This window comes from Amia ocellicauda, chromosome 22 (assembly GCF_036373705.1).
Source record: "Amia ocellicauda isolate fAmiCal2 chromosome 22, fAmiCal2.hap1, whole genome shotgun sequence".
In the NCBI taxonomy this organism is placed as follows: Eukaryota; Metazoa; Chordata; class Actinopteri; order Amiiformes; family Amiidae; genus Amia; species Amia ocellicauda.
Window position 1 is genome coordinate 13,329,868 of NC_089871.1, and position 14,596 is coordinate 13,344,463.

At 46.9% G+C, this 14,596-nt stretch overlaps 1 protein-coding gene across 2 annotated transcripts in view; it reads right to left on the reverse strand.

Annotated features, from left to right (window-relative positions):
• Nucleotides 1–14,596, reverse strand: part of ncanb (neurocan b) — an 89,576-nt gene that overhangs the window by 6,640 nt on the left and 68,340 nt on the right. For both annotated transcript variants that reach the window (XM_066695730.1, XM_066695729.1), the window contains 5 exons: nucleotides 14,416–14,529; nucleotides 6,292–6,450; nucleotides 5,049–5,131; nucleotides 4,772–4,916; nucleotides 578–760 (listed from right to left, as the gene is read on the reverse strand). In XM_066695730.1, the coding sequence (XP_066551827.1) occupies nucleotides 578–760; nucleotides 4,772–4,916; nucleotides 5,049–5,131; nucleotides 6,292–6,450; nucleotides 14,416–14,529 (684 nt within the window). The remainder of the gene's footprint in view (nucleotides 1–577; nucleotides 761–4,771; nucleotides 4,917–5,048; nucleotides 5,132–6,291; nucleotides 6,451–14,415; nucleotides 14,530–14,596) is intronic.

Sequence of the window (14,596 nt, forward strand, 5' to 3'; positions counted from 1 at the left end):
ATATGAAGAGTGTGGGCGCAGAACCGCCAGTGGAAGGCTATTTGAACAGGAGTCTTTAGAACCGCTCCTGTATGTGCGGTCCACGGGCATTTTTCCAGGAGGAGGATGAGTGTAATGCTACTGTTGGCCTCTGCTCACAATGGGAATAATCAGCGTTCCTCGGCACGGCGTATTCAGACACTGAAGGACACAGCACTGAAATGGCATGACTGCTTGAGCTAAGGACAATGGCCCTGATGTGGAATAAACAGTGAAAACTTTTCTTTAATACTTCTCTAGCCAGGATGTGACCTGCAAATCACAGTCTCTAGAAGCATAAACCAGTGTCTGTGTTAAACACCTCACATGTTAAAAGCACTCTAGGGATATCTTTGTCACCTGAAAGAGGGTATTTTGTTTAATCAAGTGCTGAGAAACAGGGCAGAGATGAGCCCCTCTGGTTCCCGAAAATGTAATTAACACCTGGATCTGTCTGCCTATCGAACTGATGCTCGCAGGTGAGGTCTAAGGCTGAATGGCTGGGGGAGGTGGACATGGCATCGTTTCCTGGGACAGAGGCGTTGGGGCTCTCACTCACACTTTGTGCAGATGATCTTGGGCCGATCCCACTTCCCGTTGCCGCGGCACTTGGCGGTGGGCACGTGGCGCTGCAGGAAGCCGTCGGCGCACTGGTACCGCACCACCGAGTGGATGTCATAGTGCGCTCGCTTCCGACCAATCAGGAAGGCGTTCTCCACCGAGGGGGGGGACCCGCACAGCACTGCCAGGAAACAGACACACAAGAGGGATACATGGACGCACAGAAGACGCACAGACACACACAGACGAGGGACACACAGGTAAACACAGGACCTGGGATTAATCAAGACCATCCAAATACAACTGAAAAACAAGTTAGTGTTCTGATTTGCCACTTATTAATCTGCTTTTAAGAGTCATGCATAGTGCATAAAAACAGCATATTTATTCGTAAGAATATATTAATGGTTTAATATAACATGTTTGTCATTTGCGTTAAGCTTTATGGATATGCTGTAAAGGCACCACGCATTTCTAAAAAGGAATTCTACCAACAAGACAGGTGCCAAGTCTTTCATGCACATCCTGACACACGCATGTACTGAAGAGGTTAAAACTAGGCTGGGGCTAGCGTGACTGTAACTGGCTCTGTATCTGGAACAAAGAAACAACCAAAAATGTGCACATCCTGGGAGCCAGCGCTGTCAATCTCTCCGGCGTTCTGCATGCTGCCAGTGATGTGATGGAAGGGGACAGGCTGTGACTCACATCCCACACTGAAAAGGGATTTTATGAAGTGGAAACCATGGCAGGCGGAGAAGGCAGAAGGCTGGGGGTTTTTCTGATGTGACAGAGTCTAGGGGGGTAACCACGGGCAACACACATTCCTGGATCTGCTGCTCTGCAGTTCTTCTCAGACAGCTGAATTAAATCACACGAGACTGGTCTGGAGGTAGGCTCTTCCGTTCCATTACTCCGCAAAGTCTTATGCCAGCTCAGACTTCACTGTTTGAAGTGATCTTCAGCTACAGCTTGGTTCAATTAATCCAAGGCTCAATTATTAATTTAAAAGCAATGCTTGAGTCCAAGTCCCTGCTAGGGCAGGAATGGAAGGACCCAAGTTAGTCCATTCACCTACATCACAGGTCTCCAGCTCTGTCCTGGAGAGCTCCAGTGTGTTGTGTTTTCCAATCCAATCAAGCCCAATCTTAGGTACCTAGTTGAACCAATTATCAGCTAAATTAGTCAATATTAGCATGATCTTCATCCAGGAGTTGTAGACTGCTATGAAATCCAATGGATTGGGAATGTCCAGAAGCAGGGTTGGAGGCCACATCGCTGGGGCAAGTAAATGGAAAGACAAAATGAACCAGAATCGAAACTCTTGCTTTAAAAACATAATCTCTTCGTAATTCCCAGTGCTGTCACATATCATTTCTGGTACAGCTCGTAGACATCAAGACCTCTCTGTTTGAGAAGGCATATTCTGAGTGATCTTTTCCTAGGGAAGTGCAAATCAATAGGAAAATATACTTCACTGCGGCAAGGGATGGGTTTTCAAGTGGCTTGGCTTTTGATTACCTCGATTCTCCTCGGCGCCGTGTTGGCTTTTATTTTCTTTCTTTTTTGGCGCATTCATCAAACTGATCAAATGTGATGCCCGAGGACGATGGGGGGAAAATGAAAGGAACTCAATGTTTTGATTTTGTAAAGAAAAGAAAAAAGTAAGGAGGAAGAAGAAGAAATGGAAGAATTAATTACCAAAAAAGTAACTGATTGGACCCTGATCTTGCAGTATCTCACATGTTCCCTAGATGGCACTCTTGCTGCTGTAACAAAATCCCATTTGGATTACCATGTGCACGAAGGGCAAACCCAGAGTCGGACTCTATCACGCAATCCCGAGCCGGCAGACTGCAATGGGCAGTAATGAATTCTAAGGTGGTCTATTAATCCTAGCGCAGGAGCCAGAGGCAACCTTGCAGGAGACCCCAATACAGAGCGTTCCCACCTACTGTATATCAACACCTCTCAGTGGCAAGCCACCCGGGGAGGAATATAATTAATCCCAGAGCCTGGATTTCACGCAACATTTGCAATCAAATTAATCCTAGAAAAAAAAGGACACCCTAGGTTATCTGTCGAGCAGCCTAATCGTGGGAATTTAGTGCAAACTGATCTGAAAACCAGCATTTGATGACAGTGTAATGCTACAGTCCCTTAAAGGTCTCCCTGCCTGGCTGTCTAGCCTAGGGCACAACTTACAAAGTCACAGCTGTATTTATTTCTAGCTGCAGATCACTGTGGTTTCCCTGCTAATGAAAGAAGAGAGACTACCAGGAGAATGGCTTCAGCCCTAGGAGTGTAAGCCAAGGCTCAGGTAGACTTACAGCCCCATCGAGCAATGTCACTGACACAGCACCGTGCCGGAGAACAAAGGCTTCGGCACAGCAACGCCAGTTAAATAATTTCTCAGCCGGATCAATCGCAGTGGACATGAGAGGGAAAAAATAAACAGAGCTCACCTTTTCCCTTTGAGACAAACGCGATCAGCGGGGCGTGTTTGTAAAGCACTGGTTAAGATAAGCAAAACCGTGTAATGAATTGCCGCGTGCTCCAGTTGTCATTGCAAGGCGCGTGACAAGAAACGGTCTGGTGATTTTTCGCAAAAAAAGAAAACTACTCACGGAAACGTGGTCAGAATGCCAGTATTGAAAGATGCATGAGACAAACTTCACTGATTCACCGCTTTATTAGGAAAAATTGTGATGAACGCGTTATGAACCGGGCCCAACATCCCAAGGAATAGTCATTGTAATAATTGGTCATCTGGGAGGGGTATGTCCTTATTTTCTATAGCCTGGAAAGGTCATCTGTGCATCGACTGCTGCTGCTGCAGAGTCTAGGACTACAGGATGGTTTTATGCTTAATCCTACATTTGAAGATTATTCCGTATCTTGCTCAGGATAAAGCACAGGGAGACAGTGGCAGAGCTGGGGGCAGGGATGTTTTGATAGCGACCGAGATTCATTCAACACTGGAAGACTGAAGAAAACTAAACCTGTAGAAAAACTAAAAAAATTGCCTTCTCCGGGATGGAGTGACGTCAATAGCTTGTGACTCACTAGGCCCTGGTTGTAGGAGTTTTTTTTTATTCTTTGAGCGCCACAAGCTCGTGCGATGGTTCTCCGACACTGTAAAAGGCAAACGCAGTAGAAAACACAGTTGGACATCAGCCCCCACCCTCCACGCCTTCTCACCGGAGCTCTCAGTGGGTCCAACATGAGCAATCAGTTCCAAGCCACCCACAGCAGCTGATCCAAGGACTGAGGGATGTGCGTCTGTGTCTGTGTGAGGGTGGGAGCGGGGAGGGCAGCTTTACCATTCCTGCCAGTGTGAGTCGGTGCCGCTTGGTGGCAGGTTAATGCACATCTGTCTCCAGGGCAGAGAGACAGCTGGGCTGATGCTTCAACAAGAGTCACACTCGCCTCCCGGAGCAGACCACTTCTCCACGGGGAGGCCGCGAGGGGCACAGTGTGGGAGGCGGCACAGATGTCTTTGTAAATAGCCTGTTTTTCGAGACAGTATTTTTAACCCGCTCTCTCTTCCTGCGCAACCAGACATTTCCAACTGTTTTGCATCAACTGACGCAGCTCTGAGCAGGAATTTGTGAAGCCTTAGGAACTGGAGTCCAGAGATATTTTAAACCTCTGCGCTTTGCTTCTGGTGAGCGACACTTAAAAGGTTAGTGGATTAAGCACGTGCAGGCTTGTTTTCCCCACTCCTGATTTCTTTATTCAAGAGATAAATAAAGGCACTCGGGAGCATCAAGCTCCTCCCAGACAATCTCTGCTTGGCTTCTGTAGAAACTGGGTACATTTAGCCTGTAGAAAGGCATTCCTCTGAGCTCCACTGTAGAAAACAGACTCAGCGACAGCACGACGCAGTCTGGAAAACTGTTCCAGACATGTGGTTCACTTTCCACATCACGCAATGTACGATTTGAGTGAAATGTGCCACTGGGGAACTCTTAAACTATTTATAAAACTGCCTTTTAAAAATGCAAATCCTAGGACAATGAAGGTCTCGCAGCCCACACTGCAGGATATCTTGACTCGGTACGCCTCATGTGTGTGGTCCAAAGGGAGGGCAGTGTATCCACCAGGAAAGCAGCACAGCCTGTGAAAACCGAACCTGGGATTAGCAGAGGCGGGGTATTGCCCAGACCAGCCAGCAGGGGGGCGCCGTTACCTGTGCCTTTCTTGCAGATGTAGGGCAGGTTGTAGTTGCAGGGCACATCGTTCCACTTGCCGTTCTCATGCGCGATCATCACCACGCAGTCCTCGCCGCCCGCGAAGAAATTGTCCGGCTGGTTCTCCCGCCAGTTCTCGTATTGCTGCAGAGGAGGGAGGGAGAGAAAGAGAGAGAGCACAGGCTGAGGAATGAGGAATAAATCATGTTGGACAGGACATTGTTATTATTTCGCTCTGACTCTGAGGCCCGTGTGGCCGTAGTCGTGAGCCCTCACCAGTGCCATGGTGTCCGTCCACTGGAAATCCTCCTCCACCGTGCGGTCATTGAGTCCGATCCAGGTGTTCTCGTGACCCAGGCCTGGGAGACAACAGACACCCGTGTTTGAACACAGCAACACAAAATAGCAAAACGGCAGCCACCAGCACAATGATGACAACTACAACAACAAAATGCTTTCCGTCTGGACTAATCCTGTGCTTCTGCCCTTAGGAAACCCTTCAGTAATACGAATAGAGCGCATCACACACTTACACTCACACACACACAGGCAGGCAGGTTCCTCTTCTGTGAATATAATTACAGGCTTAACAAATTTGCAGGAGGAATCTCTCGGGAGGTTTCCGAGGGCGATCTCATTATTAACCCGTAATAAAGTTATCAGCATTGTTTGACCCTAATCTATTATCAGCACTGTGAAAACGCTGATGGCAGCCAAACTTAAATGCAGCCGTTACTCCCAAACTTTTGCAACAGATTAATAACACTGCGTCTGACCTCCGCCTTATGCAAGGACTTTCGCTGGGTCTCGGTTTCGCATACTGAATAGCTCTGTGTACAGCATTTCATAAAAGGTGCTTTTTAATGGTGCTATATTATTATTATTGCCTAACAAATTAAGTCCTGGTGATACGGCTAGCTTGAAGACAGCCATAATACAATTTATGAGGAAATGTTTTAGCTTTCATTTGGGGAGGTGGAGTAGTGATTATGGAGTTTCAATAAACTTCCAGCTTATTAACATCATTATCAGGAACATTAATCTCATTCATGAGTTTGGGTCATTTATTGCAGGGGGGGAGACATCTATTTATCGGGCTATTAGGCTAGATTATTTTCCTTTTTGTTTTTGGTTGCTGTTATCGTCGATGGTTGGGTTGTGTCATAAAAAGCGGTCTTGCTCATGTGGTACATTTTAAATGGTGCTGCAAGATCATTTGGAGACAATGCAGAGTTTTGTATCCTGCGTTGTACTATGAGCTGTTCTATACTGTGCCAAGCTATAATGTGAGCTGTGTTATACTGTGCCATGCTGTACTGTGTCAAGCTATATTGTGAGCTGTGCAGTACTGTGTCAAGCTGTACTGTATGGTTTGTGTTCTCTCAGTGCAGCTGTTTTGAGTGCTGGGCTGTAGTTGACTGCGTTATACAGGGCTGAGCTGGGTTACAATGTGCTTTGCTCTGCTGTGCCCAGCGCTAGGCCGGCACTGCGCTGGGTTCGCCGGTGGGGGTGTACGCACCATTGACAAAGTCTTGCTCCTCGGGGGAGTGGATGCTGGCCAGGTGTCCACTGTGCTCCCGGCAGTCCTTCTCCGCATCCTCCCAGGTGTGCCGGTGGGTGAAGTAGCGGTAGCAGTGGCCGTGGAACTTTCTCCAGTTGTGTTCGCAGCCCTCTGTGTCTGTGCAGAGCAGGGTGGAGAGGAGAGGAGAACAGGTTTTAACATGGGGGTACCATAGTCTTACAGCAGTGGTTCTCAAACCTGTTCTGGAGGACCCCCACTCTGCTGGTTTTTATTACAACCGAGCTCTCAATTACTTAACTGAACCCTTAATTGAACTAATAATTTCCTAAATCAGAGCCTTTTAATTATTTTTAACAGTAGGGGTTTTAAGATAAGTTTAAAATTGTTATGATCTTATTAAGGATCCAACTTTGTATCATTTACACAATTTAAAAAGTCAAATCTAATCAAATTACTTAAATTAATGTTTCAATTAAGTAATTGAGAGCTCTGTTGGAACAAAAACCAGCAGGGTAGGTATTATTTGAGAACCAGGATAGGTTTGAGTACCACTGTCTTACAGTGACTCAGTTTTACAGTATGGGTATTATCTTGCCTCCACTGTGATTTACTACACTCTACCATGGTCTACTGCACTTAACAGGCCTGATTGATCAAGCCATAGTGTGGTATTGAACCGATGTAAAACTACAGTAAAACCACAGTATTTTAGAATTGCAAAAATCCCTATGGCACATTTACCAGAAGAGACATGCGCAAGGGTACTGCCACTTTTCCATCCGTTTCAGTTCGCTGTTCAGGACGACGCTACCTGCCTTTATCGGTTCTGCGAGCCGTCTCTCGCTCTCCTTTTTTTTTTTTTAATTCCACACCAAACAAGTCCATTAACAGAGAGATGTGTTCAAATGTCATTACTCATTGACTTGAAAAGACTCTTCGTCCTGCACTACAGCAAAGGGACACGGAGAACTCAGAAGTTAATTGCCCCTGCATCCATGGCTGCGTTTTAAACAGTGCCCTTTAGCACGATCCCGAAATGAATCCTACCGGTTAATTCTTCGGTAATTGGTTTACAATTTCGGATGTATATATATTTCATTAGATTAACAAGGGGGTCTATACACGTCCTAATGGCCTCTGATTTGCGTACTCTGAGGAACCTCTGCTCGCACGAGTAAAAATTAAATTAGTTTTTTGGCGTATCACCTGTAACTGGGAGTGACGTGAGGTTGACAGCGTCTTCCAGGACACACCCCTGCCAACCTCTTGGTGTAAAGACATATGTTTAAATACTAAGGAAGTGACTGATGACAAACAAAACTGCACACATGTTACTCAGGCAGGGATTGCAACCCCCGGTGATGTATTGCGCCGTGCATCTCACAACCTTTTTGTGTTCTATTTAAGGGCTGGTGGATCCGTCATTACTGAAGGATCGCTAAGTGACTTCGCTGACAGCCATCCTAATTCACCTTGTGCCTAACCCTGGGCTGCTCACACAGTCATTTACACGGTGCCTGTCATATAATATTTGCACACAGTCCCCAACTTTCTTCTAAATTGAATGCCATCCGGAATGACCTGAAATGCTAATTCTTTATTCTGCCTGCTGAAGATCTCCCCTTCTGCTTACATACATGTTGTTGAGACATGCCAGTTAAAAGTGCATTCTATGTTAGCTTGAGGACTCTGAATTTTATTCGAAAGCATTACAAAAAAAAAAAGAAACCCTTCTCACCCGAGCTCTGCTTGCTAATTAAACCCTGTCAACATCGGTGTCAGAGGAACCTCTCTCCTGCTCTCACAGGCCACCCCAGGCCTTCAGAGCATCGCCGGCATGTGTAATTTGCACATTATCCACAAGTTAGGTGATGTTAACAACCACGGAAATCCAGCTCTCTGATACCAGCTGTGGGCAGGGAGAGTGGCACAGAGTACAGCCTGGCGGCTCCGGCAGCAAATCTAAGGTGACACTGGCAAATTGGCTGGGTGCAAATCGGCCTTCCCAGCCCCGCTTTGCATGCAAATGAGTGCAGGAGAGATGGAGAGGAAGGAGCCCCCGCTGGTGGCTGTCCTGCAGGAGGGCTGACTGGCACTTCTGGAGGGGGCAGGGGGTTTGGTGGCACCACAATAGGTGCAACGTAGCTACCATATGAGGAGCAAGAAGCCGTGCCCACTCAGCTCCTCAGCTCCCTTTTAGTCTGAGTGGGATTGTATTTCCCGTGACTGAGCGTCTCACATAATAGATACTTGAGATTCTGCTCAAGCATAGGTGTTTATGTGCGTCTCTCCCTTCACCGCGACCAGCAGTGAGGAACAGATTGTAGCAAATTGCTTTCGGCCCCTCTGGTAGACACTGCCTGGGGAGGGGTCACTAGGACTTTAGTGTCCCCAACCGCCTCCCTGTCTACATTTAGACCAGAAAGACACAGTGAGGATAGCATCTGCAAACACAGCCTCTCCTCCACACATTCTCCCCAGCAGACACCGGGAGGAATTGCAGACAGTCCATTGACGCCTCGGCGCTTCAGAGCAATCCCCCGCCCCCTCCCACACGTGGCTGAGATCTGTGGCAGGCATCCCTCAAAAAGGCAGCTAATACCGTGGCTGCTTGTCTGCTGGGGCCCAGATAGAAGCAGGGCATGCGTGCTATATTGCTCTGAGATCGGAGAGCCCTATCTCCAGATAAATTGAGTTCAATCACAGAATAGGGATGAGTGACAGGGAGTGGGACGGGGAACGGGGGTGGGAGGCTGTGTGCAACGGGGCGGTCTGTTGGGTTTTCACACTTGTCCCCGTTTTTTTTCATTTCCTCCTGTGAGAAGTCAGGTTGGCAATCTGACGCGGCTGTTTTTCACAGATGCTGCCACAGACTTCCTTTTTTTACTGGACTGCTGGCACTACTGTGCAGGATATAGCTAGTCAGAAATGCTTGTTAGGTTATGACTCTTAGTGGGGAAAACAATTTCTGCAAGAAACGGGTAGATCAGCCAGATTAAAGTTCTGGTTTCAGCCCAACCTTTCCTCATGGCTTGCAAATGATACGGGTTGTGCTAGATATCGCACACACAGACCTTGACCGAGGCTCCGATTTGGGAAACGGGATTTGTTATCTGTAAACACCGCAAGAGTAAAGAAGCCCATGCTTTCCCCGCAGAGAGTGGGCTAGTCCTGGCACAGAGCCCAGAAAGTGTGCCAGCTAGTGCCAAGCGAAGGTCCTGCTATTGAATGGTTTGTACCTGACAGATTGTAACTAAAGCCCAAAGTGAGGGTTGCCATGAAAGCAAGGTTTAGCAAGAGGGTGGCATGAAATTGCAATTCCCCACCCCCACTGTATCTTACCAGATGTCTGTACGAAAGTGTGCTTGAGATAAACCTTTCACTGGGAATTCACACAGCGATTAAAATGTGTTTTTGCACATCAGACCTAGACACTACATAATGGAGGTTATGCACTTGGAACTGCTGGTGGGTTACAAGCAGGTCCCAGTCTCTGATGTCGGGGACGAATTGTCGCGGGACGAATTGAATTGATGTGCTCCCTATTTGACCTCACCTGCCCAGTTTTGTCTATGAGGGTGTGTGCCCACTCCAGCGTGCGTTCTTTGAGGGAAAAAAAGGGCTGATGGAAGAAGTGTGTCCATTGTTTTATTGATTTTGTATATTTGTATGATTTCTTATATGTGAAGTATATGTTTATTTAGCATTTTGTGTTTATTTGGTATTTTTCTCGTGGTAAATATGATCTGTATGCATCTATTTCCCGGAATGCATCCAATTATAATTGTGCTCCTTTTGCGTATTTTTGTTATGCGTCATTGTTTTCAAGCACACATCCTGGACGAAGAAAGGGTTATTGCTGTCCTATTGTTCTTCGCAATTGCCATTCTCTCTCCTAAACAAGCTGTTTCACCGCTATCATTAATTAAAGGATCTCACATACCGTACCTTTGATATTCATATGAAATGTTGCTCATTACAGACGGTCTTTCTGCATCTGCCAAACTTGCAAAACGTAGATGGCACCTTTTTTTTTTATCAGGCTGATAGAAATATAAGAACAGGTTTTAGCCAGACCTAATTAGAAATGATTACTGGAGACCATTTACAGCGCCTGCTAATTGTCTCGGATTACCTTGAGACAAAACATTTCCGAAATGCCTGCGGCTATTTTCCGCTCTTATACAAAAGGCATTGTTAAAATAATGAAGATGGGGTTGCGGCAGCGCACGGTTTAGGACTTCAAAGAGGCAGCCCTGTTAGCCCCTGTCTGCGAGAGGCAGAATTGAGAAGAAAGAGGAGGAGAGAGAAGGGAGGGAGGGTGCCAGCGAGTGAGGGAAGAGAGAGGGATTGAGAGACTGAAGAAGAAAGAAAAACAAATGGGGGTGGGGCGGGGGGTTCCTTTTCTGTACGGGGCTCCTCTACCCCCCACCCCCCTCCCCCGGCAGCTGTTGATTAAGACAAGCACAGTTTGTTAATCTGAATTCAAGCAGACAAGTTCCTCGTGTATTGACAGGCGTGCCAAGAAGACATCAGTAATGCAAACCTCTGTTAATGAACAGGCAATTACACGCGTTCCACCGGGAGCCCATTAAAAAATGCTTCAGCTCTCGGCTTTGGAGTCTACTGTACTGTGTGCGTATCAGAGGTCAGCCCCGTGTTCGGCACCAGAACAGCTATGCAGCCCGGTTTAAGAGGCAGAGCCATACTGGGCCCTTCCAAGGAAGCTGTGTCGGTCGCCGTGTTCGTCTTGCGGGAGCCGCCTTCACACAGCTCCGTCCCACTGACAGCTGCTCCTGACACAGCACACATCTCATTTAACCGTGCTGTATGGGAACCACAATAAATTAAGCCATAATCGAATGGTAAAGATAATACCCTTTGTACGCCTCATAAACTGTGCTTCTCAAAGAACCGCTGACGAACAAATGGCGGGATTTATTTTGTTAACTAGACCAGATGAAGGCCCCTGCGAAAGTGTGCCGTTACTTTACAGAAGTTGTAAAGTGTGGAAGGTTGTATAGTAGTTATACAAGGTACAGCTATAGAAATCTGGAGTTCTCTGCAGGGCAACAGTGGCTTTTTATTGATGGATATTGTGGCAAAACTCTGTCACACCCAGCTGTCTGCGTTTTAATTCCGAGCGCCTGTTTCTCTTGCTGCATTTTTGAAATAATACATCTTCATTAACTCTAATGTTGTCTAAGGACCCAGCGGAGACAAGAAATTTAGCGATCGAGGGGAAGTCAATTAGATTCATTATACAACGTGCTACCAAGCTGCCCTCTCCCTGATCTCCGAGTGTGGAATCGGTTACACCACAGCGAGACCGGGAAGTAAACCACTACTGGATGAGCATGGCCTGGGATCTCGAGACGTATGCAAGCTGAGAGAGAAGGGCAAATGCATGACCCACGACTAGGAGTCTTGGGAAGACCGGACAGTAGGGAAACAGGTGTGTGCTTTCCCAAAATCTTATGAGGGAGGGAAGGCACTGCAAGCCTGGAAGAGTGGGGCTGTGCCAGTGCTGGTGCCCGAGCTCCAGGCACCGCAGCTCACCGTGCCATAACCAGCTCCCTCTCTGACAGTGTAGCGCTTTCTTCCTATGCTGCAGTAAGACTTACATAAATCACCAGGCAAGCACGCCTAACTACACACGAGGGATTTGAGAACTATTGCAGGGCACCTTTTGTTTTTTTGAGCTTTTTCTGCGAGCTGGATAAATGTTTATGCATCATCGCCAAAGAACCAAAAATACATTCGCACGCCAACGCCCCTGAAAACACAGGTTCACTCATTTCCAACGCCTTTTTTGGGGGAAAGCAATCCCATTCTTACTTGGTAATCAGCCGGCCTCCCAAACATCCGTTTTTAATTAGAAAGAGGCGCTGTAATAATGGGGTTTTAATTTAATTTGCAAAGTATTAATTTGGGGTCATGCCTGCCCAAACACAACAGAGGAGATCCGTGTCGGGCTGTATTATTAGAATTATTTTCTCTTTGGTATTGTTTTAGGGAGCTGGAGGAAACCCTTTGAAAATGACAAGGCAGTGACGGGGTGTGTTGGCAGACTGCCAGACAGCCGAATAGACAGGTACTTTTTATAGTGCAACAGGCAGACAGACGAGTGGAAACAGCCAAAGGAAGCGTCGAGTTCAGATGACATGTACTAAATAACACATCAGTCCGGGCCCCATCATTGTAAAATATTGGGCCTAGTCTGTAATCACCATTTTAGCAAGAGCAGCTATTGCATCCAATTCACATGCTGGAGTAACATGCCTGTCATTTATTTAAATATTAGATTTTATTTATTATGAATTCACAATTTTTTTTTTGTTTTTGTTTTGGCATATGATGGAAATGAACCGTAAAAGAATGTGTTATTTTTGTTTGTTTGTTTGCATGTTTAATCCGTTTGACGCTTTTGTAGCGATCTGTATCTATTCGTTTATTTATTTATCTCTCTCAGGCCTAGGGCAGAGGGTAAGGAGCTCTCAGATGGGCAGCATCCATTGGCCCAAGACTTAACGGATGCTGAGACTGCCGGGGGTCTCCATGGAAACAAGAGGGGCTAAGGAGGCGGAGTTCGGCTTGACAACAAACACAGCACGCAGGGAGCAGGCTAACCCTGCTCATTAGAGAGGGGTTTGGGTATCAAATAATCAGAGTTACCTTGTTCCTGTGCAGCAGAGCAAAGCAAGGTGCTTGAATACCTGTCACGGATTAGACCGCCGTGGTGATGGGGGAAAATAGAAATGGATTTCATTCAATATTTATTTTTTTACTGCTTACTAATTAAACAGCTTAAAGCAGTGCCATATGCACACTTAGCCTGTTCAAGTTGCTGGCCAGGTTTAGCCATGAAGGCAATTGACATCGGAATCCTCTTTTGCAGTTTTTTTTTTGTGTGTGTTGGTTATAAAAAAAAAGAAAAGTGTGTGCAAGTGTGAGGAAGGCTGCCAATGCAGCAACATATATCGATCGAGCTCTGAATAAAAGCAAAACGCAGCATATTCACAGCCGGCACGAATGGAGATAAGGACTCCCTTTGAGGCACTTCAAGTTTTATGAGTGCCTATAAGACAAAAGGCCGTAGACGCTTCCCTATTAGCGCAGGCCAGTCACACCGAGTTAAAGCAATGTGAAACCACACATTATATCAAATAGTAGACCAAGACAGCTCCTAACATCTCACTCATCCGTGCCCTGCTGGCCCCCTGCCCCTCTCCTGAATTGGAGACGCGTGTGGGCACAGCACAGTGGCTTTTGGGAGAGGTGGGAGGACTGGTGGGTAAGGTGTCTGTATTTGCGATGTGTGTGTGGGGGTGTAGTGCAGTGGGGGTTGGGGGGCTGTTGTTACGCTCCACCAGAACAACACAGCACCCACCCCCCCTCCCACTGCACAACTGAATTGTGTTTCCTCTGGCACTTCCATCATCCCTTGAACAGCAAAAAAAAAAAATACACAACCTTTCTCCTTTTCAGGGCAGGCATCGATTGCCCATGCTTCATTAGCCACGCTGCCTGGGAGCTACGCTTCCATCACACTCTGAAATTAACCAGGGCTGTGGCCCAATGGCTGCCTGGCAGGCTCGGGGGACTGGCTACAGCTCAGGAGTCCAGCACGCCACCAGTTACAGACAGGGGGGGTGCTGGAACTAATCCCAGAAGATTAGGATGTGAGGATATCTGAATCTTGTCCATATCTTTTTCTGTTTCGCCTTCCGTACAAGTTTATTTCTTTTTTGGTGTTTTTTTAAATTATTTTTAAATGTTTCCCTTCTTCGATGCAACACTTGGTTTTGCACCAGGCGTCCCATTGCAAGGTGCAGTCAATCGTGTTATTCCACGGCACGGGGCAGGAGGAACACAACCATGCCAGACAGGACGGTTTCTCTGGCACTGAGTGGAAAACGCAGCGAATCGCTTGCGCTCCCCCTCCGTGGTGATGACAGGGTTCATTCATGTAGATGAGACAGCGCTTTCTAAGGCAACAAAGAGTTTAGTTGGATCTGTGCATCCCTGTATGTCCACTTTGTTCAGAGGTGTTTGGCGGGGGTTGCAAGGGGGTAAAGTGAAGGCTTTTTTTATTGAGAGGGGTGGTATGACTGCTCTTACCTTTTTCACAGGTGGCTCCCCCGTAGCTGGGCAGACACAGGCAGACAAAGGAGTTGATTTCATCAATGCAGGTGCCTCCGTTTTCACAGGGGTTGGACTGACAGTCGTCAATATCTGCAGTGGAGAAAATAACGGGGACAGAGGAAGTCAGCAGGGGGAGATATACAGTGTCGGCTTGTAT